The 26,135-nt window shown below is 55.6% G+C and overlaps 2 protein-coding genes across 2 annotated transcripts; one reads left to right on the top strand and one right to left on the bottom strand.

The window, feature by feature from the left end:
- Window positions 1–481: 481 nt before the first annotated feature.
- EXTL1 (exostosin like glycosyltransferase 1) lies at window positions 482–14,530 on the top strand. The gene is made up of 12 exons (XM_037135961.2): window positions 482–2,129; window positions 7,152–7,248; window positions 7,539–7,646; window positions 8,502–8,621; window positions 9,177–9,309; window positions 9,508–9,614; window positions 10,461–10,550; window positions 11,448–11,534; window positions 11,867–12,027; window positions 12,892–13,063; window positions 13,211–13,393; window positions 13,879–14,530. Exons 1-11 carry the CDS (start codon window positions 1,360–1,362, stop codon window positions 13,391–13,393), a joined length of 2,028 nt encoding a protein of 675 aa, XP_036991856.2. The 5' UTR covers window positions 482–1,359; the 3' UTR covers window positions 13,879–14,530.
- Window positions 14,531–16,547: 2,017 nt separating this feature from the next.
- Window positions 16,548–24,756, bottom strand: SLC30A2 (solute carrier family 30 member 2). Its single transcript, XM_037135779.2, has 8 exons — window positions 23,928–24,756; window positions 23,104–23,324; window positions 21,869–22,015; window positions 21,175–21,328; window positions 20,252–20,426; window positions 19,441–19,546; window positions 18,226–18,360; window positions 16,548–17,936 (listed from the first exon to the last, which is right to left on the bottom strand). The coding sequence occupies exons 1-8, from the start codon at window positions 23,975–23,977 to the stop codon at window positions 17,791–17,793; spliced, it is 1,134 nt and encodes a 377-aa protein (XP_036991674.2). The 5' UTR covers window positions 23,978–24,756; the 3' UTR covers window positions 16,548–17,790.
- Window positions 24,757–26,135: the final 1,379 nt, after the last annotated feature.

Here is a 26,135-nt window from a genome sequence, read left to right as displayed (position 1 = left end):
GCTGAAGGAAGAGGGACCAACCTGGAAATAGTAGGGAGCACTTTGTCCTATACCCTCACCTGGCTGCTTAACACCTCACTTACATTATCTCGTCTGACTTGTAGACTCCCACACTCAGACCCCCAGCTGGGGTGGCCGTGGGAAGCGCTAAGGATTAGGGTCAGGAGCTCAGGGTTCAAATCCCCAACCCTGCCTCTTAGCTGAGTTTCCTTAAAAGGATAACATCCCTTCTCTGAGCTTCACTTTTCTCATCCGTAAAAAATGACAGTGGTAAGCCTCTGCCTTGAAGTGTTAATGTGAGAGTTCAGAGACAGGCTGTGATAGCTTGTGGCAAACTGAGGTACGGTCCCTGCTGGTTATGATTAGCAAGTTGAGGAAACTGGTTTGGAAGGGGTTAAGTGGAGACCCTGCCTCCCAGCCAGGAGCGAATCAGGGCTGCCAGGGGAGGGGCCCGGCTTCCACCAGGAGAGAGATCAGACGGGCCAGATGTTGCCTGGAGAGGGACCGGAGAAGACACATCCCAAGGGCTTGGGCGCCACGGGGCAGGGTCTTGATGCAGAGTCCCGCCCTCTGCGCCGTGACAGCTCAGAGCCAGAGGGTGCAGAGACAGCTCCCAGGGGTTGGAGGAGGAGGGGCCAAGCTGCCTGAGCTGGAGACAGCGGCAGGGTAGGAGAGGATCAAGACCAACAGCACTCCTGGCACGGCAGCCAAGGGGCACCAGCTGCATTCAGGCCTTGACCTCAGCTGACCCTGATAGCCCACATGGGGCACTGGGTCTAATTTTAACTCAGCCACAGGGCCTGCAGCCCAGGAGTGCTTGTCAGGGGACACAGGGGTGGCCAGGGCTGCTCTGGGGCTGCTTAGGCTGGGGGAGGATTGGGGGAGACCACCCCTGCTCCTTCTAGCCCTGCACCCTGGTCAAGCCACCTCTTGTGGGGGCTCTGACAGGTCCCCCATGGCCTGGCAGACTGTACTCTCCATCAAGGGCCAGGTCAGGGGGTTCAGCCAAGAAGAGAGGACACAGCCTAGCAATCTCGACAGCGGTTGCATCAGCCTAAATAGGGCCCAGGGGCAGGGGCTACTGCTGGGAGACCAAAGGTTGGCTTGGTTGTCCAAAGGCCCAGGAAGCAGAGTCCTGACCACAGGAAAGCAAAGCCAGAAAGCTGGGTTCTACCTGGCCTCCTTGTGCCTGGTTGGCTACTTGCTGTTTGACTTTAGGCAGGCAGCCTGCTCTTCACGAGCCTTGGTCTTCCCATCTGTATAATGAGGGCACTGAACTAGGGTGATCCCAGCTCCAGCGACCCCCCCTTCGGGTCCCTGCTCCTCCTGCTTTCCCCAGCCCTGGCTGTGGGTGGCCACATGCAGTCGTGGAGAAGGAAGTCCCTGTGGCTGGCACTATTGACCTCCTGGCTTCTCGGCCTCCTGGGAATCTTTCCCCTTCTCCGCCTGGCAGTGCCCACCAGACCTCAGGCAGGGCCCCCCCAAGGCTGGCCCCGCTGGCTGGATGCAGAGCTCCTGCAGAGTTTCTCCCATCCTGGGGAGCTGCCAGAAGATGCCCCTCAACCTCCTCAAGCCCTCCGTAGTGGCAGCTGTGACTGGGGAGCTTGCTTTGATGCCTCGAAGTGCAGGGGTGGTGGCCTCAAGGTGTTTGTGTACCTGGCCGCTGGACCCATTTCTGAGACGCAGCACAAGATCCTGGCTTCCATCGAGGGATCCCGCTACCACACATCCGACCCTGCCGAGGCCTGCCTCCGCCTCCTCAGCCTGGATGCGTCAGCTGGAGAGTGCAGCCTGGTGCCCCCGAAATGGGATGGAGGCAAGAACCATCTGGTCCTCCGGCTCCACCCAGCCTCCTGTTCTCGGACCTTCCAGCTGGGACAGGCGATGGTGGCCGAGGCCAGCCCCACAGTGGACACCTTCCGACGTGGCTTTGATGTGGCCCTCCCGATTCTCCCTGAAGCCCACCCATTTCGAGGTGGGGCTCCTGGACAGCTGCGGCAGTACAGCCCCCACCCCAGGGCGGCCCTGCTAGCCCTGGCAGAAGAGAGGGGTGGGTGGCACACGGCAGGTACCAACTCCTCTGCCTGCCCCTGGGATGGGCGCTGTGAGCAGGACCACGGACCTGAGCAGTAAGTGGAACTTTCCCCCTGGGGGCTGGATGAGAGGGGTCTCTAATGGGAGCAAGCCCAGAGGTCAAGGTAGAGGGCGGGATTGAGATGGGAGAACCAGCTACAGCAGGAGGGAGTCAAGTTAGACAGCGGGGAACCCTACCATCTGGTTCAAGGCAGGTTTTGGAGAACTCCCTTGGGGCTCTTTAAAAACATAAAAACATGACTCACTTTTACTCTTTTTCTCTTATGCCAATCCCTCCTTCGCTAATATTTTATTTAACACACTCTTCTATAGTGTTTGCTCTCTGCTGAGCCCTTTCATAAATAATGATTATAATAAGATAATACTCATCGCTATCATTAAGGGTTTGTGTACCAGTCACTGACGCTCAGAGAGGTTAAGTAGTTGTTCGAGGCCACCCAGCCAGAAAGAGCACGGGCAGTATTTTCACTCAGAATTGCCTGTCTCCAAAGCCTCCAGCATTAGCATTCTGAGTTCTAAGGGACAGTTTATTTATGGTCAACCCTGTCAAATCCCACAGAGCCATGGTGATTAGTCCTAGATGGGAGCGGCTCCTATGTCTATCTTTGGGGATTGACCTATCAAGGAAACAGTCTTTGGTTAGAGCAAATATGAATTGGGTTAGACCTACAGAAGAACTTCCTGCCAGTGGGAGTCCTGAATACATATAAAGGGCACTGGCCTATGGGACATGGAGAGCTAATTTAGAAACTTCTCTGTACCTGGCCTAAATGGGCAGACACACCTTAGGTGATAGAGCAATGAACCCCTAAGCACCCTAACCCCTCTGCACCCCCAGGAGGCCAGCAGTCTCCAAAGGCTGGCTGGGTGGGCAAGAATGAACATCTTCCTGAGGTTGTCCCGGGGCCCTGAAGCAGAGCATTGCCTCTCCATCTCCCAGGGCAGACCTGAGTTGGAGGCTGGCGCCCTGGTCTCCTTCCCTCGCACGTGCCCCAGGCACATCCCTGTTCTCTGCTGACACAACCAGGGCTATTCTGAGCTCCACTTCCCTCCCAGGAATTCTTCCCTCCGGCGGCCACGCTCCGTTTTTGCCTCTGCTTGGGGCTTCTGGGGCTTCTCTCAGCCGAAGGGCGCTCGTGGGACTGAGTCTCTCTACTTCCTCTAGGGAGCCCCGTAGCCACGGGAAGTACGGAATTTCCCCACCAGCTTCCACTGCCTTTCGGCCAGGACCCTCCCCTAGCAGGCATTCTCGGCAGTTACCCCAAAAGCCAGGATCCCCCAGGTAGCTCAGGCTCAGAGCTCACCTTTGGTGACAAGGGTCTCCACTCACCATGCCCCGTGTCACTTTTCTGACTTGGCACTTCGCTGTTCTTGCACAGACCGTTCTTTCAGCTGACTTTAGTTACTGCTAAATGCCACAGGTTTTACTGGTGAATCTGAAAGCCATTGCAGCCTGAACCTCTTTGAGAAACTGAGAGTTAGGGAGCTGCACACGGTTTACCGATTGGCCCCAAACTGTCCAGAACTGGCGGAGGTTTTCTAATCAGTGTGGCCTTCCCTCTGAGCAGCATTTTTGATAAGTTTGGTTCCAATGCGTGATGCCTGGCAGGCTCCGATATTGTCATCGGAACCTCAAGAAGTTCTGTAGGCAACAGGAGTCCTGATCTCTGGGGCAGTTTGAGTCTCAGTTTCCCTCAAGTGCCAGGTGGCTGCCTGAGCAAGCCGGACAGTGTAGGGACATAGTGAGGGAGGGAGGCCTGCAGCGGCAGGGCCAGTCCTGGAAGGTGGCCTGCGTAAACAACTGCTGGCCAGAGAGAGGCCATTCACTGTCCCCGCCACTGTCCCTGCCACTGTCCCACATTCACTCAAGAGAGGGGGGGAGGGGAAGAAGTGAATATTCAGGAAAAGCTTGCTCTGGGCCCGGTGCTGCACCACCATGGCACATAAGTCGTGGCTAATCCTCTGTTGTCCTTCAAAGGAGGTATTAGTGTTTTCACTCCAGGGAACTGGAAACCGAGGCTCGGAGGGGTAGAGCCAGCCTAGGGCCTTTGGTGACAAGCTCCTTGATTATCACAGCCTCCCTCATGTTTCTGATCAGGCGCTTGGCATTGGGCTTAAACCCTGCACTTCTGGCTCCAAAGCCCATGTTTTTCCACCTTTGTCGGGCAGGTCTCCTGTTGCTTTGGAATAAGCCTCCACCCATTGAAATTGTTACTTATTTTTATGAATAGGGGATTCATTCACATGGCACCAAATTCCAAAGGCACAAAAGGGCATACAGTAAAAAGTCCCCCCCACCCCGTCCCTGGCCACCCCATTTCCCTTCCTGGAGCCAGACTCCACTGCTGGTTTCTCTCCTGCCTTTTCTGAGGTGCTCTCTGTGTGTGTACAAGCAACAGGAACCTCTGCTCTCCCGTTTAAAAAATTTGTTTATTTACGTAAGTCCAGTGCAGGTGTTTTTTTTTTAAATATTTTATTTATTTATCTTTAGAGGGGAAGGGAAGGAGAGAGGGAGAGAAACATGAATGTACGGTTGCCTTTTGTGCGTCCCCTCCTGGGAACTGGCCTGCAGGGAACTGGTCTGCAACCTAGGTATGTGTCCTGACTGGGAATTGAACCGCGATTGTCTGGTTCGCAGGCCTGCGCTCAATCCACTGAGCTACACCAGCCTGGGCCCAGTGCAGGTTTTAAAGTCCCCTGGCCCATCTCTACCGGGCTCAGGGGGTGCAGTGCCCAGGGCCCGTGATGCTTTTAGGGGCCTATGAATGTGTTTTTATTTCTTTCCAAATTAGGAGGAAAAAATGAGCTTCTAGTAGAAGAAAATATTTTTACATATAATATTAGTATGTCCATGTCACACATCAGTTATAATTTTTATCAAATTTTTTTATGGCAGCGGGGTCACAAAGGCCACAGGAAGTGCCTGGGGCGTGTGAAGGCAGGTGGAGCCACATACGCTCCAGCCTGGAGCCCTGAGGCCCTGATTCCGTGGCAAGTATCTTACACGGTCACGGAACCCTAAGACTTCATTGGCAGCTGCCACAATGACCCTTCTATAACAGACACATGCAGGTGCTCCTCTAGCCTCTGATTGTTTACCTCTACTGATGGGGAACTCACCACCTTCCAAGGCCACCCACTGACTGACTACTCACAACCAGCTCCATTACTAGAACTTGTACCAAAACTGACTTTTCAGACATGGGGTCCACTGGTCCTGGGTCTAGCCTCAATGGCACATTGAGAATTCATTCATTTAGCACCCAGTGAATGACCCGTTCTCTGCCAGGCGCTCTGCCAGGCCCTAGAGACACAGAGATGAGGGAGGCACAGCCCCATCCTCAAGTCGTTTGGTCCTGCAGGACAGACAAGTCCCTGGTTATGATACACACTGTTAAGCTCGGAGAGGCTGTGCAAGCTGCCTGGCTCCTGTACTTCAGGCTACGTGACTTCTGCGGGCCTCATTTTCCCCATCTATAATATGCAACGTTAAAGCACATACCTCCTGTCTCATAGGGCTGCTGTGAGAATGAACTGTGGTAATGAAAGTCAAGCACTTAGAACAGTGCCTGGAACGAAGTATGTGCTTGATAAAGGTTAGCTTGGCCTGTTGCTGCTCCAGCGCACAGAAGGGCTGTGGGAGCAGAGAGGAGGGAGCCATCTCTGGAGAGATCAGGAAGGCTTGCTGGAGGAAGTGACATTTGAGCTTAGACATTAAGATGGAGTGGAATTCCTTGGGCTGCAAGGAAGGGAGGGGTGCTCCAGGACGAGGTGGAAGGACATTCAAAGTGAGGGCACAGCGGGAGCTAATGAGGGCTGAGGGGCATAGTTCATTCAACAGGCTCTTTGTTTTGGGGCTCTCTGAAGCCTTAATCTTAGGCATTTTTAGTCCCTTAAGGCTTTACTGGGCATGGGGGCGTGCTATAGCTGGCTGGTGCTGCCGCTTTTAACGAGGTAGAGGGGTTTCTGCTGTTTAACTCACCACCCCTTTCATGGAGAGCCTGGCAGACCCCCAGCACTGCAGAAAGAAGGCAGCAGCCCTGGGTGGTTCAAATAACTCGGGGTCCTGAGTAGCACACCTCGGTTCCAGTTCCCGCTCTGTCCAACTCTGGCTGAGACCCTGAGCTCATCTTTGAGTCTGAGACTCAGTCTCCCCATCTGTTCAATGGGGGTTGGCCCAGAGGCTAACTAAGGACTCCCAGGACTGTTTCTTGGAGGTTTGGACTCAGGCTGAGGAGGATCCTGGGACCCCCCGGGCCCTGTTCGTCAGTCCTATTCTGAGCAGGCTGGTGAGCCCAGGAGTCCCGCCTGCCTGCTGCCCCTCCCCCCCTACCTAGCAGCTAGGTCATGGGCACCACTTCTGTGGGCGGGCAGTCCCAGGGAAGTGGCTCTGAGGAGGCTGTGACCCCTCTCCCCGCCAGGCACACGCAGCCTGAGTGTGGCCCTGGAGCTGGGGGAGGAGGAGGGAAGAACAGAGGAGGCCTGTCCTCTGGGTGAGGGGCCTCTGGGCAGCGGCTTCCTGTGTGGTTCCAGGCTGGGGGCCCAACCCACCTCACGACAGAGGAGCCTTTCACGCGTCTGGGCTCTCAGGATGGGGGTGGGGAGGCAGGGCATGGGGACCACTCAGGTGAGGGCTGCCTGAGAGTCTGCGTGTGGCCGAGCTGTGGGAGGGCAAACCCGGGCATGTCTAAGTCAGACCTGGCCTTGGAAAATCAGGTCCCGCAGATGCCCATTTTGCCAATGAGGAAACCCAGGCCTAGAGAAGAGAAGGGAGGTTTCTGAGGCCAGCAAGGGCAGAGGCAGAGCTGGAACCCAGGGGCTCCTGCCTTGTGGGTGAGGGGTGAGTGTGAGGCTGGCGCTTGTGTAGGTGTGTATCAGTGTGTAGCTGTGCTTGTGCCTGAGTGTTTGTTAACATACAAGAACACAGTGCAGGGCTTGTACCTTGTGAATTTGGGAGTGCTGCTGTGGGAGCTGGGGGGCCATCAGGTGGGCCAGGTGCTGGAAAGGGCAGCTGTCTCAGGCCTCGTGCATCCTGGGCCCCTCCTGTGCCTCTTTAGGGCCCACCCTGGGGCATCGCTGCCCAATGCCACCTTCTGCCTCATCCCGGACCGCAGCCGGCGTCTTGATGCCTTGCACTTCCTCCAAGCCCTGCAGGTACAACCCCAATTTGGGCATCCCCCATCCCTGACCCCCCCAAGCTGCCAGGGTCCTCCGGGCTCCAGGCCAATGGCAAGGAGCCTCGGGCTGCCCTTTACTCTGGGACTCGGGTGTGCCCGAGGCCCCATTCATCCCACCCTCTGTGGAACAACCCACACTCCCCAAACCACTGGTCTCTCCTCCGTTCTCCTTGCCCCCAACAGCAGCAGCTGCTGCCTCAGAGCTGGGAGGTGGGTGTGTGTGTGTAGGGCGGGACCAGGCTCCCCAGTGACACCCCCGCCCCCCAGGCTGGCTGCATCCCTGTACTTCTCAGCCCTCGCTGGGAGCTGCCCTTCTCCGAGGTTATCGACTGGACCAAGGCAGCTGTGGTAGCTGATGAGAGGCTCCCACTTCAGGTAGCCGAGGGCCCTACCCGTGGGGTGGGGACTGGGGCCAGGACATGGGAGGGACCCCAGGATCCCAGCCCCCAGGCCAGCCCCCATTCTCATTTCTATGCCCCTGTCTGTGTAGCATGTTGATGACTTTGCTCCCCAGCCCCAAGCCTCCAGGACTCCACATGGAGGCAGACTCCTGAGGGTTCTGAGAGCACGTCCTGAGCCTCAGTTTCCCCTTTTGTACAATGGGAGGAGTTAGAGCAGTTGATCTCCATGGGCCCAGCCCCAACGGTCCATGACCACTTAAATACCCAATGTAAGGGAAGTCCACACACACACACACACACACACACACACCCCAAAATTGGAGTGCTTTGATGAGGCTTTGGATGGCAAAGGAAAAAACAGCAACTTTTCCATCTGATGAAACCAGTTCTGCCCGGCTCTGGGAGACGTGGGTGTGAGCCTTTAACCCACTGAGAAGGGAGGATGGTGTAGGGAGCTAACACCGGCAGCCACCGCGCACTGAACCTCTACACCGGGCTGAGCACTTAACATGTACCTTACCACCACCCTAGGCAGCGGGTACCATTATTGTCCCCACTTTACACACAAGGGAACACTCAGAGGTTAAGTAGCTAGTCCACAGTCACACGGTTACTAAATGGCACTTAAACTCAGCTCTCTGTGACCCTTGAACTCTCTGTGCTGTGTCACCTGGGACTTGACCGAGGGTGGCTGCTGCTAACTCTGGAGAACCGTTAGAGGGAGAGGGCTTCTGGTTCCCAGACCCCCAACCCCAGGCTGCCCCGCCCCAGGGTCAGTCAGGGCCTGCCGAGGCCCCACGCCTTCCCCTTTTCTCCCTCTGCGGCCCAGGTCCTGGCTGCCCTTCAGGAGATGCCCCTGGCGCGGGTGCTCACCCTGCGTCAGCAGACGCAGTTCCTGTGGGACACCTACTTCTCCTCAGTGGAGAAGGTCATCCATACCACTCTCGAGGTAAGGGGACTTGCCTGGTTGGGGCCCTGGCGCTGGGCTCCTGCCTCACGCCTCTCAGGACAGCTCCCCTGACTGTTTGGGCTTCCCCCTTAAAGATGCTTCTGGGATGACGCTGAGACTGGAGCTCTCGGATGAGTTCCTTCCCCAATGCCGGCCTCAGTTTCCCCATCTGTAGAGGGATGGCTGTGGCAGATAGATTCCAAAGCATGTACCAAATCAGCTGATGGGCACTGGCTGCCCTGGGGCTGCGTGGGAGAGGCTCTGAGTCTGGAAAGATTGTCCGAGCTGTTGGCGAGCTCTGTGACCAGTGAGGAAGGAGAGGGAGGCAGCCAGCTAGCTCCCCAACATCTGCCAGGTCTGGGCACCATCACCACGTGTCTCGTGCTCTGGATCTGCATCTGGACCCTTCTGTCCCCGGCGGTTGGCTACTGCAGCTGCCACCCCTCTCCCATAGCCTGAGGGGGAGGAGCCCGGCTAGCCAGGTCCTCACTTCCTTGGACCTGGTTCACTGCCACCCTGGCCACTCCGTCTGCAGAGCCCGCTCTCATTTTACAGATTCTTCAGGACCGGATCCGTGGAGTGTCCGCTCACCCCTCGCTGTTGTGGAACAGCCCCCCGGGGGCACTCCTGGCCCTGCCCACGTTTTCCACAAGTCCCTCGGACTTCCCCTTCTATTACCTAAGGCAGGGTATGTCCTGGGCATGGGGCAACCTGAAGTCCCCTCACCATCTCTCCTCAAGTTCCTCCCAGTCTCAACCATAGAGCCCCACCAAGGCCGTCCCCAGGTCCCAAACATTTCTCCTGGCTCCCAGGGTCCCCAACCCCGGTCACTCCCCAGAGGATTCTGTCCCCTCCCACCCTAACAGTCTGTGTCTCATTCCCCCAGGCTCTCGCCCTGCAGGCAGGTTCAGCGCCCTGATCTGGGTGGGGGCCCCAGGCCAGCCCCCCATGAAGCTCATCCAGGCGGTGGCAGGCTCCCAGCACTGTGCCCAGGTCTGTCCCCTTGCCAGCTGGGATCCAGGGTGGGGGGCAAAAGACAGGGCAGGGCCCTTGAAGATACCTGGACCCCAAAGATAATCCCCCATTTGGGGGAGGGGAGGCACGAGGAGGACTTTCAAGTGTCCTTGCTGCCTTCTTCAAGTCCCAGGTTTCTTGTCCTTTTTCCCCACCCCGGCCCCTGCCTCCCCATGGAAATTGATGACTCCATCTAAAAAGAGGTACCTCTTGGGAAGGCTGGAGGAATAAACATACCTGTGTTCACTCGGTTATTCACCCAGCTCGTTTTCTGAGCACCAGGCCCTGGGCTTGATGCCGAAGATGCAGAGAAAAGGCAGAAAAGGGCTATCCCCTGGGATTCTGATTCAGTTAGCGTCTCCTAGCACACAGGCTGCAAATCTACCTTCCAGAGAAGCCAGGTAGACTCTTGAGACTATTTGCAGAAGGGGGAAGCAGTGAGCTCAGCCGGGGTCCAGATGGAGTGGCAACAAAGACGAGCCATATGAGCTGGGCTGGGAATGATAATGGAGCAGGAGAAAGAGAATGGAAACCTTCGAGAGAGGGTGGGTGTGGGGCACGGGGTCAGGACCCAGGCTGGGGGCTACCACTAGAACTCTCTTGAGTTCTAATGCCAAGGGTGGCTAGCTGCCTTCGTGTCACTGGGATTCCTGCCTTCCAGAAGCCCAGAGGCAAGAATAGGACAGCGATGAAAGGACCTAGGCTCCAACCATCTTCTCCCAAACTCACATGTACAGCTGCTCACCCATATTTCTTCCATCCTGAGAAAGAAAACTCTTGGGATCTTTCCGCCCCAGACTTCAGTAACATCCCCTTCCCTCCTAGATCTTGGTTCTCTGGAGCAATGACAAGCCACCCCCGGCCAGGTGGCCTGAGACAGCAGTGCCCTTGATAGTCATCGAGGGGCACAGGAAGGTGAGGGATGGGGAGGCACGGAAGGGGTGGGCTCAGCCTGGAAGGCCGGGACCTGGGGAGGGCATTTACTCGGGCCTGAGCCAAAGCCGGACTTCACGTGGGACCTGAAGGAATCAGACAGGAGGTTTGCCTACAGGCCTAATAGAGATGCTTCTCTTCCATCCCTGGCCCTTGTGAACTGTGCTTCCAGAGAACTGGGGTTTTATGAGACAAGGTAAGGCAGAGGGGGTACACGGTGTTTCAGGTGAGGAGAAACTGGGGCCCCGAGGAAACATGGGCAAACGGGCCCGAGAGGGGACACTTCTGCCAATCTGGGTTGGCACGAGCCACCTACCTGCTTGCTGCACGGTTCCCGGCAAGTCCCTTCATCTCTGAACCTGTTTCTTGTCCTCACCTGAGGACATGGCTTTGACAGAGAGAGGAATGGGGGAGAGAGAGCAACATCAGTCAGTTTCCTTCTCACATGCGCCCCAACTGGGGATCCAGCTTGCAACCTGGGTATGTGCCCTGACGGGGAATCAAACCCACGACCTCTCGCTCTATGGAATGACGCTCCAACCGACTGAGCCACACTAGCCGGGGTTGGACCTGTGTCTTCCCAATGAAGGATACTTGACAACCCCTTCCAGGGTTGAGGTGAGCATCCGACAAGACAAGGGAAGAATCCTGAGATGTCAGAACTGGAAGGGCCCCTAGTTACCAACTCCCGTTTTACCAAAGGGGAAATCCAATTCCAGAAAGGTAAAATGCGTTCCTCAGGTCCAAGTTCAGGGCAGGCTTCCGTTTTCACTGCCTTTTCTTTACAACATGCCTGCAGGACTCCCGCCTAGCACACACTCGGATACGCACTGCGGGGGTCCTGGCAGCTTCCCACAGCTGCCACCTCTCTCACTGCAGGTCAGTGACCGCTTCCTCCCGTACAGTGCCGTCAGCACCGACGCCATCCTCAGCCTCGATGCCCACAGCAGTCTTTCCACAAGTGAGGTGAGGACTGGGCCCAAGAAGAGTCCAGTGTGGGTGGGGACTGAGCCGGGGGGCCCTGGTGGCCCCTGGGACCCCCAGAGCTGGGAGGGCCAGGTGTAAGAGACCCGGTCTCCGCCTTTGAAACCACACTCAGCCTCCTCCTTAGAAATGTAACAGAAGCTGTCTACAGACTCTTTTGAAAACACTTTTTTGTCAGCCCTCAGCTGAAAATTTTCCCTTAAGCATCCTCTGGAAACTTTCATGCTTTTACTCCCTCTTCCCGAGTCCAGGCTGGCTTTGCGTCCACGTCTCTGGCTGCCCCTCCCTCGGACCTCACTGAAATGTCTCCACAGGTGGACTTTGCGTTCGTGGTGTGGCGGAGCTTCCCGGAGCGGATGGTGGGCTTTCTGACCTGGAGCCACTTCTGGGATGAGGCCCGGGGTGGCTGGGGCTACACCGCTGAGAAGGTCAACGAGTTCTCCATGGTACTCACCTCGGCCGCCTTCTACCACAGGTGCGGGTGGCGGCCCTGGCACTGGGATCAGAGGGCCAGCGACCCTCTTTAAAGCAGGAGCAGGGTGTATGGGAGCGAACACAGCCTAGAGCCCAGAGATTCAGGTTCAAGGCCCAGGCCCGCCATGTCTCAGCTGTATGACAGGCAAGTCTCTTCACATCTCCCGAGGTTCAGCTTCCTCATCTACAAAATGTATTCACCTCATAGGGTTGTGTGATAGTCAAATGATAAAAGAAATTTAATAAGTTAAAAAAATAAATGCATGTGTGATGAGCTGGGGACTGCACAAGCACCCCAGTCTTGGGGCAGGGGCTGAATTCTGGAGGGCTTCTTTAAACATGTTAAAGGGGTTCCTTTAACATGGTTAAACGAGACTCGGAAGCTCTCGCAGGGAAGCCTCAGTACGGTGCAGAACACCCCTGAGGTCTGCGGGGCCCGGGTTGTTCAGTAGGAGGCTGCGTGGAGCAAGGCTCACCTGGAGCCGCACCAGCCTCATTAGTCCACATCCTGCCAGAAGCGGTTTTTGGGCTGCCACATTTGACGGCCTTGGAACCAGCTGATCCCCCGTCAGTCTGGGTCTGAGTTCATTCCTCAGAGCCTGCGGTAGGGCCCCCAGGGAGTGGTGAGGGAGGGGGCAGGGGTACACCATTGGCTGCAGGCAAGCCACAGAGCACAGAACAGTGGGGAGCGGTTATACTTACAGTGGGGGCTCTCTGAAGTGGCAGGGCTCAGAGGGGGCAGCAGGGTTTTTTTCAAAAGGCTTGGAGATTGGGGTCAAAGGGAGAATGTCAGGACTGGGAGGATGAGGCCTGGAAAGGGGGCGAGCGTGGTCGCAGCCTCTCCCTGTCTCCCCCCCCCCCCCAGGTATTACCACACCCTCTTCACCTACTCCCTGCCCAAGGCTCTGAGGAGCCTGGCAAATGATGCACCCACCTGTGTGGACGTCCTAATGAATTTCCTAGTAGCAGCAGCCACCAAGCTGCCCCCTATCAAGGTGCCCTATGGGAAGCGGCATCTGGAAGCCAGACCACCACTGGTGAGGATGGAGGGGCACTGTGGGGAGAAGTAGGGGAGAGTTCCCTTTCGCTGGCTAACGCGAATTCTTTCTGCCGCGGAGGGGCGGGAGAAGGCTGGGTTCAGAAAGACGGAAAACCCTCCGACGTATTTCTCTTCCCCCTCTTAGACGTCTAGGGGCCTGGAGCCCGCGCCTGCGTTGCAGCCCGCAGACCATGATTGCATCAATCAGATGGCGGCTGGGTTCGGCCGCATGCCCCTGGTGTCCTCTCGCTTCCGCCTGGAGCCAGTGCTCTTCAAGGACCCGGTGTCCGTGCTGCGAAAGAAGTATCGCAGCCTGGAGAAGCCCTAAGTAGGACCTCCAGAAACCCCTTTCTTACTCCCGGGCATTGCACCTGCTTAGGGGAGGTGGCTCGCTCAGATGTTCCCTCCCTAGAGACATCTAGGGACCCAATTAAGGCGTCCAGTTGGCCAATACGTCAGATTCCGATTGGCCAATCATAGTCACAGCGCCCGGAGGGGGCGGACCTCACCCCACTCTCCAGCCCAGCAACAGATGACGGTTCTCTGTCTTGGTGTCTCTGCTAGTGCTAATCACTCTGCCCAGCGGACTTCTACTTGCCTTTCAAATCCTCACCTCCCACAGGGACTTGTCTGACCCCCGCCCCCATCCTGTCTCCGGATCGGAGATTGGTCTCTTCTGCGCTTTTTATAGCGGGGTGTTTGCTGCAGTCCCGGCACTGTGCATGCTGCCTGGTCGCACATACCATCAGGCCCCCGGACTGGCCTGGGAGCCTCAGAAAGGCAGGGTCGTGTTCTCCTTCTCTACCCTGGCAGGTGCGCTACGAATATTTGATGAAAAGATCATGGAAGAAACATCAGCTGCGTGCCTGGCCCTGGGAAGACGAGATGTGGACAGGAGTGAGGAGTCGAAACCCCATCTTCGGGGTTTCCAGTCCGGTGGGAACACAGACGCCTGCATTGCCAGGTGTGATCCTCGCGTCCCAGCGATGGAGCAAAGAGGCGCTGGGAAGCTAGTTTCGGCTTCTTTCCCGGAGCAGAGCAGAGCAGGGAGGGGAGGAAAGGGATAAGGCCAGGGATCAACCCTTGCTCCGCCAGGGACCCTAGGCTCAGGCTCAGCAGTCGCCCTGCGTTACCATCCTGGACCACTAGAGGTCAGCGCTGCCCCGCACTCCAGTAGGGAAACTAGAAGGCTCGCTCGTGCGCAGCCTGAGGTCTGAAAACTCAGGGGGTAGGGGAGTATCTGAAAGAACAGCGCCACTTTTTTGGCCCACACACTTAGGATCAAGCAGGGTCATTTCTAGGTGGGCTGGGTGGGAGCAGAAGCTGGAGCGCCTTTAGGTAAGAGTGGAGTGGGGGAAGGGACGCTGGGTTCTCCTGGGTTCATCCACCTGGAACTGGAATTATCACTTCCGAAATAAAGCTAACGTCCTCGCTGCCCAAACTCAGGCTATAAATACCCCCTGGGCAGCTGCGCAGGGGAGGCACCTGGGAGGGGGACATTTCTAGAGGGGTGGGGGTAGAGTTGGTCCTGCCCAGATCCAGGGTGTCAGGTGTTTTTCTGCTTTGATAGCCTCTCCGCTTTGGAAACTCCCGTGACGAGTGCGCTGGCCAGAACATGCTGTCCCCCAAGGCCTCTCCACAAGCTCCCCACCCCCATCCTCTAGCTTGACCTCTACCCCCTGGATGACTCAGGTCCTCCTGGGGGCTAGTCATGGCTGGGGGTGCTGAGAAGGCTCTCCCTTGGGAGGCATGGGGCTGCTAGATTCTTGAGGTGGCGGGGAGACGGGGAGTTACAGAAGATAGGAGACCGCCTGGCCCAGGATCAAGGGCAGTTGAGGGTGGGTGAGGAAGTGCACAGCTGCAGCCCAGGCAGCCTTCCCAAGGCGCAGGGCTCTGAGTGCCAGGCCCAGCCAGGGGAAAGAGGCACCTTTGCCTTCCCCCATCACAGCTGCGGCACCCAGAGCACTGAACTGCCTTGGCAAAGCCTTGCCCACGGGGAGGGCACCGCAAGGCCCAAGGCCTCACACTGTAACAACATGCAGCCCAGAGCAGGTCCCCAGCCCCTGCTGTAGGGGAGTGAGGCAGAAACTCCAGAACTGCCTCATACTGGCTATGTGACCAAAGGTCACTCTCTGAGTTTTCTCATCTGTAAAAATGGAGCATCGCAATGCCTGCAGAGGGGGTTAAGGACTCGGCATAGAGCAAAGCTCAGGACCCAGAGGCCTGCCATGGCTGAAGGGGTGTTGAGTCCCCTGAGATTGGGGTGGAGGGCAGCACGGCCATCAGCAGTCCCCCACACACACTTCCAAGTCAACACAAAATGACTTCCCCCTAATCTTGAGGGGCTTAAGAACCCACTGGTCTAGGTCACAGGTAACCCTGATGTCAGTGCTAGAAAGGCACAGAGTCGTCACTCCCCTACTGAGAAGAGAGAGGCTCAGAGGGGGAGGTGAGTAGCCAAGCCCCCCTCCTCTTGCCATGCGTAATGACAGAGCCTAGATAAACTCAGTGCTGCCCCTGGGGAAGCCGGGAAGCCCACCAGGCTCCTGAACAAGGCAGCCTCAGGCTGCATCTTCCAGGATAAAGATAAAAGTAACCACTCTTCACTGACCAGGTGCTTAGCAGACTGGCTTCCGTCCTCACAGCAACCCTGTGAGGTAAGTGTTAACATTCTGTGAGACTGGAGACAGGTTTCCCCATTCGTTTATAAACACAGTCCAAAAATAAACAAACAAACAGCCCTGGCTGGTGTGGCTCAGCGGATTGAGTGTCCGCCTGTGAACTGAAAGGTTGCTGGTTAGACTCCAAGTCAGGGCGCATGCCTGGGTTGCCAGCCAGGTCCCCAGTTGGGGGCATGTGAGAGCCAACCGATCGATGTAATTCTCTCACATCGATGTTTCTCTTCCTCTCTTTCTCCCTCCCTCTCTCTATAAATAAATAGATAAATAAATAAATAAAACATTTAAAAGAAACAAACAAACACACACATTTAAGCCGCCCCCTAATTCAGGAACCTTCACACACCCCAGGAAGCCAGCGTCTCCTGGGCCCCTCCTTGTCCCCCATCCCCAAGTTCAGAATAGGTCAGGCCATACTGGCAACAGCTGGCCCCATCAGATCCGGTTTCAGGCTGAGCTCCCCAGGACACTGTCAGGCTGAGGAGTGGCCCAGGAGCTTCGAGGTGGTTAGGGCAGGACCCAAGATGACATTCCTGTCCCTCCTCCCAGCAGTGACCAGGGCATCTTTGCGCTGGCACAGCTTCCTGAGCAAAGAGGAAACCAGCCGGGTCCTTACCTAGTCAGAAGCCTCCTCCGTCCAGGCAAGGGAAACATTTGGCTCACCGCTGAAGTGACTGCTGCACAGATGGGCTTCAGGTGCCCCTGGGCCCCCATCTCAGGGGGACACGTAGGACAGTGCAGGGTCCTTACGTTACCCGCAGTGTTGGCGGTGAAATTAGACCTCAGATCTTAAGTCGTGAAAAGATTTCAGAGCTGAGGACCCAGATTGTAGGAGAAAGTTTATTTAGAAAGTTACAGAGGTGGGAGAAGGGCCCTTGGAGATTAGGAGAAAGGCAGAAGGGGGCACCTGGGGGCGGGGGAGGAGAAGGGGAAGGGAAGGGCGCAGGCACACTGGTTCTTCATCTTGAGGGTTTTTTTTTAATTTTTAAAATATGTTTATTGATTTTAGAGAGGGAAGGAGAGAAACATTATGTGAAAGAGAAACATCAATAGGGTCAAACCCACAACCTAGATATGTGCCCTGACTGGGAATCGAGCCTCCAACCTTTTGGTGTATAAGACAATGTTCCAATCGACTGAGTCACCGGGCCGGGGCCATCTTGAGGGCTTTAAAGGCTGGGAGTTTAGGGGAGATCTTAGGGGAGGTTCTCAACAGAATATTCACCAGCTTTATGCTGATATACCAAAATGAGATCGATTCCCCTGACTTCATCTATCCATGAGTGTGTTGCCACAAATGGCACTAATTGGATTTTTACTATCTATCTCCCTGAATAGGGCGATTTAAGCTACATATGTACTCTCTGGTTGGGGAGAAGTGTAAACCATTTACTCTTAAGCATCCTTGGTTGGAGAACATAGAATTTTGTGATTTACTAGATGGCTGTAAAATGGCCTGGCCAGCTAACTCTGTCTCAGTTTCCCTATTCCACTCGTCCTGGCTCGCCAGCCTGTCTCACAACTCCCCAGACCTCATGGCCTCCTTAAATCAGATCATTGTTAGAGGCGGAAGAGGGAGGGGGCCCTGTCCACAGGCTTCTTTACAGATTCATAAGGCAAAGGCAAGACAGGCTGAAAAAGGAAATGGGCGTGTAGGCCGGGGACGTTGAGGCCAGGCCCCCCTTCAGCTCCCCTCACTGTCCTCACCACCTTTCCCTGAGGCTGGTGGTAGGACAGCATTGGCCGAGGATTAGGCCCAAACCAAGGCCCGACAGGAACTGACCCAGGAGCCGGAGGAGTCGGGTTGTACTAGCTCTACACTGGCTGAGTTCCCATCGAGGGGCTGGCTGTAGTCAGATGGGAGGCAGGGGAAGAGCCTCATTCCTGCAGCGGGCAAGGCTCCTCCACACTGAACGTGGAGCTAAGATCAGGAGAGGGATCTGGTTTTAACAGCCAAGGTACACAGGGTCCTGGCTGGGCTTGAGGGACACTGGGCCCTGCCATTTGTAGGTCCTGTCCGTGCTCCAGTTGGCTCCTGGCCAGGCAGTCAGTCTGAGGGACCCTGGCATGCCTGACAGTCCTTCATGTCCTCAGAGTAGTCCTCGATCTGGATGGTTATGGTGTGGAAGTGGAACTGCCCCTGTAGGCGGGCGCTGGCTGCCTTCAGCACAGCCTGGGCATCTGCGCTGTGAGCTGGGGGCCAAGAGAACACACCAGGGGAGGCACCAGAAAAACATTTACTGACTCTTGGGCCCTTAGGAACCACCAGGAGCCCAACTCTAATGCCTTACCCACAGCAGAACAGGACAGGTGACCCTGAACATCAGGAAAGCCCAGATTCTACTCCTGGACCAGGTAACCCCCCAGCTCCCACACCTGATGCAATCCTGAAAGTGCTGGAATCACCTGGACCCATAGGGGATGCCCAGGCCTCCAGCTGCCTCTCTCCCTCACCCCACCCTGAGGCGTCCCCACCGCTCACCAATAGCAATGTGGACAGACAGCACAGGCTGAGCCACAGTCAGCGCCCAGATATGCAGGCTGTGCAAGGCTTCGACCCCCTCCACCGACAGCAGCAGGTCCCGAACAGCGGTGAAGTCCACGCCCTTGGGCGTCCCTGGGGACAGCAGGGTTGGGGCTGAGGGAAACCGCTCCCGTCCACCCACACTGGTTCCCGCTCCTCCAATGTCATCTCAGAAGAGCTCCTTGGCCGGATCGCTGTTGCCGCTGCCTCCCAAATGATCCCCATCGCATCGCCCTGTGGTCTTCTCCTCTTAGCACTTAAAACTCTCTGAAACCATCTTGTTTGTTAGTTTCTCGTCTGCCTCCTCCTCTGGAATGGACACTTCACGAGAGCAGGACAGTCTGTTTTGTCTACCGCCCTATCCCCCTCATTGCCTGGAACAGCGCCTCGCCCACAGTAGGTGCTCAATAAAGTGAGGTCGGCTTTGTGGGGTGGTTGTTGTTGTTTCTATAGTGGAATAAAGGGAGCCTGGAGATGGCTGCACCTAGTGGGGCGTCATCATCATTTTTATGTGGGTCAGGCACATTCTTGGAGAAAAGTTCTGACCTGTAGCTGGACATTCCTGCTGACCCCAAACTGGGATTCGGATTGACCCTGCCCACAGAGACACTCCTGACGCAAGACCTGGAGCTCAAAGTGGGATGAATAGTGTGGTAACTCAGGGCATACCATTTGCCACTACCCAGCACCCCTCAAAGCCCAGCCTGAGGTAGCGGCCTCAGAAAAGAAGATCTGAACTGGCTCTCAGTTCGGCAGCCTCGGCCAACACTGACTGCTTTTTTCTGAGCCTCAGCCTGCCCCCTGTGCAACTGGGAAGCATAATCCTCACCCCTCCCTCTGCCTGAGGGAAGGCAAAAGTGTATGGGGAAGGGCCGGGGTGCCAGGTGCTACAGACCCAACCCAGAAACCACTTGACTGGGTGAGGAGGCCACATCTGAGCAGGGAGGAGGCACCCTTGGGCCTCGGGGGAAGGGAAGGCATGGTCCGAGGACATTTCCAGGAAGGGCCACACCTGAGGGCCCAGCCCCATGCCAAGATCAGCCTGGGGCCCCAGGTTATGCCATGCTCCAGGCCCTGGCTTTCCACCAAAGTGCTGGGATCCACCCCTCAGCCCTGGGACTCCCGTCAGGGCCAGAGAGCCAAGAGCAGAAAGGGAGCCCCACACCCAGTCACCTTCCATTAGCACCAGGATCACGTCTCTCAGGATGGTCAAGGTCGTCCCCAGGACCAGGATGGAAAAGAGGAAGGTGCAGATGGGGTCTACACACTTGTACTCTGGCTGCAGGAAAAAGGGAAGGCAGAGCTGGGGTTCTGCACTTCAGCTTCCCTTTGCCTTCCGTCCCAGCGCTGGGTGGGGAAGAGGGGCTCTCTCTGCAGGTGGGCGTGAGCCTCACCCTGGCCCTGCGTCCCTGTGTATTCTGTGCCCAGAAGGATGGGGTGACAGACTGCAGTTCGAGATAAGGCACAGTCCCTGCCCAGCCTTCGTTGGCAAGGAGCTGAGACATGGGCAGGGCTAAGTGGAATCTTAGATACCATCTGGTCCCTCACCCCCATTTTACAGGTAGGTAAATTGAGACTCGGTTACATAAAGGGACTCTACATCACACAGCTAGCAAGGGGCGGAGCCAGGCTTCAAACCCAAGGCCTGACTTGTTCGGATTTACTGCACTGCCTCCGTGTGATGGGCGGGGCCCAGGCTTTGGCAGCACACAGTGCTGGGTTTGAAAGTGGCTCCACAACTTACTAGCTGCGTGACGCGGAGCAAGTCCCTGAACCTTTCTGGGCTTCAGAAAACACCACTACTTACTCTTCGGGGTTGTTGTGAGAATCAGAAATTGAATAAATGCTCCTTCCCTCTCCCCACCATTTGCCAAGAGCTGGAACGGGGACAGAATCTGGAAAGGGTCCTGTGCAGAGAGGAGCCCCCAGATGATCTACACCCTGTCCACCCCCCCGCCCACCTCCCTCTGTTCCCAGCTCTGACCTTGAAGTATAAAATATAGGCCGCCACCAGGACGCCCAAGCTCTGCAGCAAGTCTCCTATCACGTGGATAAAGGCAGCTCGGACACTGGGGTTCCCCTGCTGCTGGCTGGTGTCATAGCTCTGTCCGTGGTTGTGGCTGTGCCCGTGGCCAGACTGGTGAAGAGTCAACCCCATTCTACAGAAGTGGAGACAAAGCCGAGGGGCTCGCTGAGGGAGCAGGTAGAGGCTTCAAATCAGCCAGGGAGAGGCCGCTCATTAGGGCTGGCCTTCCTGTGGGGCAAAAATCCCAAGCCCCGGGCATGTGCACGATTCCTTTGACTGTGTGAGGAGCCTGACCCACGTGGCCTTGGTTCTGAGTGCTACAGGAGAAAGGGTTCAACCCCAATGCCAGGCCAAATCTGGGCACGAAGATGCCCCAGTGCCAAATCTCAGAGCAGGAGGGCACCACGGAGGTCATCAGTTCCCCCACTATGTCAGGGATGGGGAAACTGAGTCTTAGGGAGGGAAATGGCTTGCCCTAGGCCACTGAGCAAGGATGACAGAACCCAAATAAGACAGACACTATACACCCTGCCTCTCACTGAGACCAACTTCAGTCATATCAGCTTGAGAAATAACTGGGATTCTTCCCCTAGGGACAACTGCTCCTGCAAGAACTATACTGATTCCCCCACCCCAACTTTAGGTATGAAGCCTCCCACATTGTTCACCAACATGTATGGGGGGGGCGAGTTGATGCTGCTGCAGATCTACAGTTCCTGGGGGACCTGGCCCAGGCCTAAGGCAGAACCCAGGGGTTCCAGGTGCCAGAGGTCAGACAGGGAAATTCTGTTCCTGTAGCCGGTACTGGAGTGTGGCCCGCCCTGTTTCCACCAGAAGGCACGCTGGTGTGCACCTGAGAAATGGGAGGAGGGAGGCCTTACATGATGTTCACAGCCACGGCGCAGCCCGCCGTTATCAGCATGGTCCGCCCCTCGATCTCATAGTCCCCGGAGATCAGCCGCTCCACTGCCAGGTACACCAGCACCCCAGTCATGACCCAGATGGACAGCACGGAGAGCAGCGCTCCCAGGATCTCTGAGGAAGAACCAACCCAACACCAATCTTGCGGATGGCTACACCTTACCCCACCACTCACACATCTGACAGTGTCCGAGCTAGAAGGAACTTAAGAAGGCATTAGAGTCAAGTCTTTCTGTTTTACATGTAAGAAAGCGGCTTTTAAAACTATTGCTCAGCCGGCAAACTAAGGTTTCTGAGGAGGGGAGGCTGGGCTATCTCCCACCAAGAGGAAAAAGATAATGCAATTAGGACATGAACTAAAGAGGGTTCAAAGTCTGTACCTTCCAGAAGGCCTTGCTGACCTTTCCAGCCCCACAGAGCTGATCCCTGGAGCTAATGTTATGGTCATTTGTTCTTGAAGTTTGCCCAGTTCATTTCATAGGAAGGTGAACTCTCCTTACCCAGAGGAGAGAAGCCAAGTTTGACATTATCTTTCCCCACAAAAGTCACCCTTCTGGCCTTGCTCAGGGGATCCACCCATTACGGCCACCTAAGAACCCATGTCTTGACCTGCCCCTCCTCCAGCCCCACCCCCATCCCAACCAGGGCCCTCACCAGCTCGCTGCCAGCCGAAGTTCATGGTCTTGGTGGCTGGCCGGGAGGACATCCAGAGAGAGAAGAGGCTGATGAGCATGCTGGCAAAGTCAGTGAGTAGATGGGCTGCATCGGTCATGATCGCCAAGCTGTGTGCCAGGTACCCACCTGCAAGGGCAGTGATGAGGATGGTGGGTCCTCATCAGCTGCCCCGGGAGCCAACTTCCCAGACTGTCTCATGTAGCAGGGAAACCATGGGCTCTGGAGGAAAACACTAGACTGGGACCTCTCCACCCATTCTCTGTATGACCATGGGCGAGTACTTTCTCTGTGCCTTGACTTCTACCATCTGTGAATTGGGACTAACGTCTATTTAGAGAGTGAATGCAAAACGTCAAGTTCAAATAGGGCCTGGAAAGCACAGTAGGCATTTAGTAAACGCTCCTTCCCTCTAGGCATTCAGGCCTTCCCTCACCTACCAGTTGTGTGTGGTCTTGGGTAAATTATTTAACCTAAATGTACCTCAGTTTCAACATCTGTAAAATCAGGACAAGGTTGTTTTGAGGATTTGTATAACAGGTGTATATAAAAGACTCAACAAAGTACAGGGAATATAGTCAATGACATAGTAATAACTACATATGGTGTCAGGTGGGTACTAGACTTACCAAGGTGATCACTTTGCAAGATATAAATGTCTAATCACTACTTTGTACAAGTGCAATTAATATAATATTTGTATGTCAATGGTAATTGAAAAATAAAGGTTTTAAACTAAAAAATTTTTTAAATGCACAGTGAATGTTCAATCTTGACCCTTGTGCCTTGAACACTGGGTCATGTAGCTCTGACCCTTGAACACTGGTTTGAACAGCACAGGACCACTTATAGGCAAATTCTTTTCAGTAAACACAATTAGCCCTTCGTATTTAGCCCTCGGGTTTCCCATCTGCTGATTCAATCAACCCCATGGAAACCAGTACTTCCGCACTCACGGACGCAGTTTTCCAACCTGGGATTCCCAACCGTGGTGGGTCTGTTGAACCCATGGATGAGAAGGTCTGGTTCTGGGGGAGTCAAAAGTTACATGTGGATTTTCAACTGTGCAGGTCAGCACTCCCTCCCTTCCAAGCCCCCTGCATTGTTCAAGTGTCAGCTGTATTAATGTTGCTGGAATATTCAGGAGAAAAGCCTTTTGGATCATCCAGACTTCGTTTAATGTGCCAGTTTCGTTTAATTAGCACAGAAGTCCTTACCAATGATTTCTCCGATCATGAACACCAGGCAGATGGCAGAGGCCACATAGAGCTGGCGAGAGGCCCGCTCCTTCTTGGGGTCACAGTGACTGCCAGGACCCTTCCCCGCATGACAGTAATGGTTGCTCTCCGAGGCCAACTCAATGGATGGCAACTTCGAGTCAGGTGGGGACACAGAAATCCAGCTCGCGCCATCCTGCCACAGAGGCCCCGTGTAAGACCTGGCCAGAAAGGAAGGGAAAAAGGAGACTCAGCTTTGAGGTGGGAACAAGGAGGGCTGACTCCAGTCCTATCTCTCTGTGGGGCCTTGACGTTCCCACGTGTACAATGAGGAGAATAGCTAAGGACACGCAAAGCTGGACAGTCCCTAAGGAGTGACCAGAAGCCCATGTTCAAGGTGGGTGCTGGAGGACTGACCAGGCTCCCAGAGTCTAGGGACCTTGACGGGGACGTTCACTTCTCCCCCATCCTTCCCAGGGCCTGAAAGAGGCAAAGACCAACTGGCCAAGGGGCGGGACCTAGCAGAAGGGCAAACCCCTATCTCGTGCGCCTGGGGACAGAGGGCCTCCCTGGGCGAGGCTGCCCCGGGGCAAAGTTCCCGGCCATGGGCGGGGCTCTAGGCGGCGCACTCGAAACCGGCGGACTGGGGTCAGGATCTGTGTTCAGCCTCCAGGGAGGGATCATTGCCCCGTCTACTCCAGATTTCCCTCTCCTTCACTTTACCGCACCCCTCCTGTGTGGTCCTAGTTCTAGCCGCCCAAACCATCCCAGGAGAGCAAACGATGCCACTCAAATTCCCATCCCTCCCCAGTCTCTCGCCTTACCGGGCTCCGGGCTTGGCGTCCAACAGATGCTGCTTATCCGTGGCCTTCATGCGGCCCCGCGTGCCCCACTCTGGGTCGGGAAGCCGCGCGCGGTTGCCCCACGGAGTGAATCTTGGAAGTTGCGCGCCAGACGCTCGCGGCAAGGAAGCGTCTCACCTTCCGGGAAAGCCCTGCGTCCCTCTCCCGCCGTCGCCCCTCTTGCGCCCCTTGCACGCCAGCTCTCGCGCCGCTGCCCCTGCCCCGGCGGTGGGACAATCCCGCGACCGCGCTGCTCCAGCCTCGGCTCCACACGCCGAGTGCTTTATCCGGCCTTTGTCACCCCGTGTGAAGCGGCCGGCCACGCGTCGTGTGCAAAAGCCCGCGGGGGAAGGGGGAGGGGTGGCCGGCTGCAAAGGATGCCCGGGAGATGCCCCGGGGCATCCACCCCTGTGTCCCCCGCGGCCCGGGGAGCCCACCTGGCTGGCGACGAATGCCTCTACCAAGTTAGGAGGGGGCGACAGCCACGAGCGCTGTTCCCCGCATGGGGCTGGCAGCGTCCCACAGAGAAGTTCTGGGATCTTGGTTTGTCGGAATTCGCCTCGGATCCCCGGAGAGCAGGAATGCGGCTCCTGAGGCTACGGTTGTACTACCCTGGGGCTGAAGACTGAGAGTTTGGTAGGTTTCCATCCTCAGGGGGCAGCCATCAGCAGTTGGCCGTGTTCCGTTCAGGCTAGGTAGTGGGGTCCTGGGGGGGGGGATGCCTCCCCCCTGCGGCTGGGGCGGTGGCCCTCTTTCGGACCGGTTGGGACTGCCAGACCCATCCTCGCTGCAGCAGCGCGAGTTCCTCGCCTACCCGCTCCGGTGAGAACCCCGAGTGGCGGCTTTATCTCCATCCCCTGCCCTGGGCCGCTGTACTTCAGCGTCTGTCCGTGTTGGTGCAGAGCTGACACGTCAACACCATCCCTTCTCCCCTGACCCCAGCAGCTCACGGGAGTCCCAAGAGCTGCCATACATGGTGTTCCGCCTCTCACTTTCTGGCCTTAAATTCCCCAAGTCTTCTGTTGGAAGATACTTTAGAAAATAAAACTGTAAAGAAAAGCAAGTATGTGACTATTAAAAAAGAAAAGAAAAGAAACGATAGTGGCTGTCTCTAAGCTGAAGAAGTTACGAGGGGAAGGGGGTACATAGAGGACTTCTGGGAGCTGGCAATGTTGTTTTCTTGACCTGCATGGTAGCAACACCAGATTTCATTCTACAATTGTTTATTAAACTCCATAACTGGTTTTGTGCACTTGTGTGTCTGTAATGTATCGCAATTTTTAAAGAAATTATTAAAAATGCTTCAGAACTTGAGAAAGGACTAGAAATGAGAGCAAAATCTGATTCCCTGAAATTCAAACTTAGGGACTGAGCTACATTAGCCTTGAAAAACTCCCAAATGTGAGCCAAGGGGTGAGGGTTTGAAGTGCGGTCACAGCCCTGACTGGCGTGGCTCTGTCGGCTGGGCACTGTCCTGCAAAGTGAATGGTCGCAGGTGTGGCTCCCACCCAGGGCACATGCCTGAGTTGCAATGTTTCTCTCCCTCTCTTTCTCCCTTCTCTTGTCTCTAAAAGTACATAAGTGAACATCTTTTTTAAAATATAAAGTGTTAATGTCCAAATTTATAAGAATTTTTATGAGTTTACTTGAGCCAAACTGACTACAATTACCAGGAAGCAAAATCTCGACAGATTGAGAAAATGCTCTAGAGAATTGCAGTTTTACCTTAACAAAGACAGGAGGAGGCACTAAGAGGGTTCCACGGAATTCACTGGTGACTGCTTAGGGGGCGGGAGGAAGCAAAGTGGGGAAGTCTCTGGGATTGGATAAAGACTAACGGAAGAGAAAAATGCTTCTTTTACATTGGTGGGTGCAGGATAGTTAACAATTAACCTGCTATCAGTGTGTCCTGAGGGGTCTGGGAAAAGGGATTACTCAGACATTCCAAAGGTAGATCATTTTAGACGCAAAAAGACTATAAAGATAGGCTCAGTTAAGGTAAAGAATGAACTTTGTCAAGGAAGATAGCAGAAGGATGTGATTACCTGCTATGAATTTTGGTTAAGAAGTTTTCATTTCAGACCATCCTGTGTGGTTACATTCTGTCTCTGAGGTTGTAAGGTTGCATATGTGGCCCCGTTTTTGTCCAGAAAGCACTTTCCTAAAGTGAGCTTCAAGCCCTGGCTGGGC

The sequence above is a fragment of the Artibeus jamaicensis genome, unplaced genomic scaffold, assembly GCF_021234435.1.
Source record: "Artibeus jamaicensis isolate MK-2021 breed Jamaican fruit bat unplaced genomic scaffold, CSHL_Jam_final scaffold_847, whole genome shotgun sequence".
Taxonomy (NCBI): Eukaryota; Metazoa; Chordata; class Mammalia; order Chiroptera; family Phyllostomidae; genus Artibeus; species Artibeus jamaicensis.
This window is presented reverse-complemented; position numbering and strand designations above follow the sequence as displayed.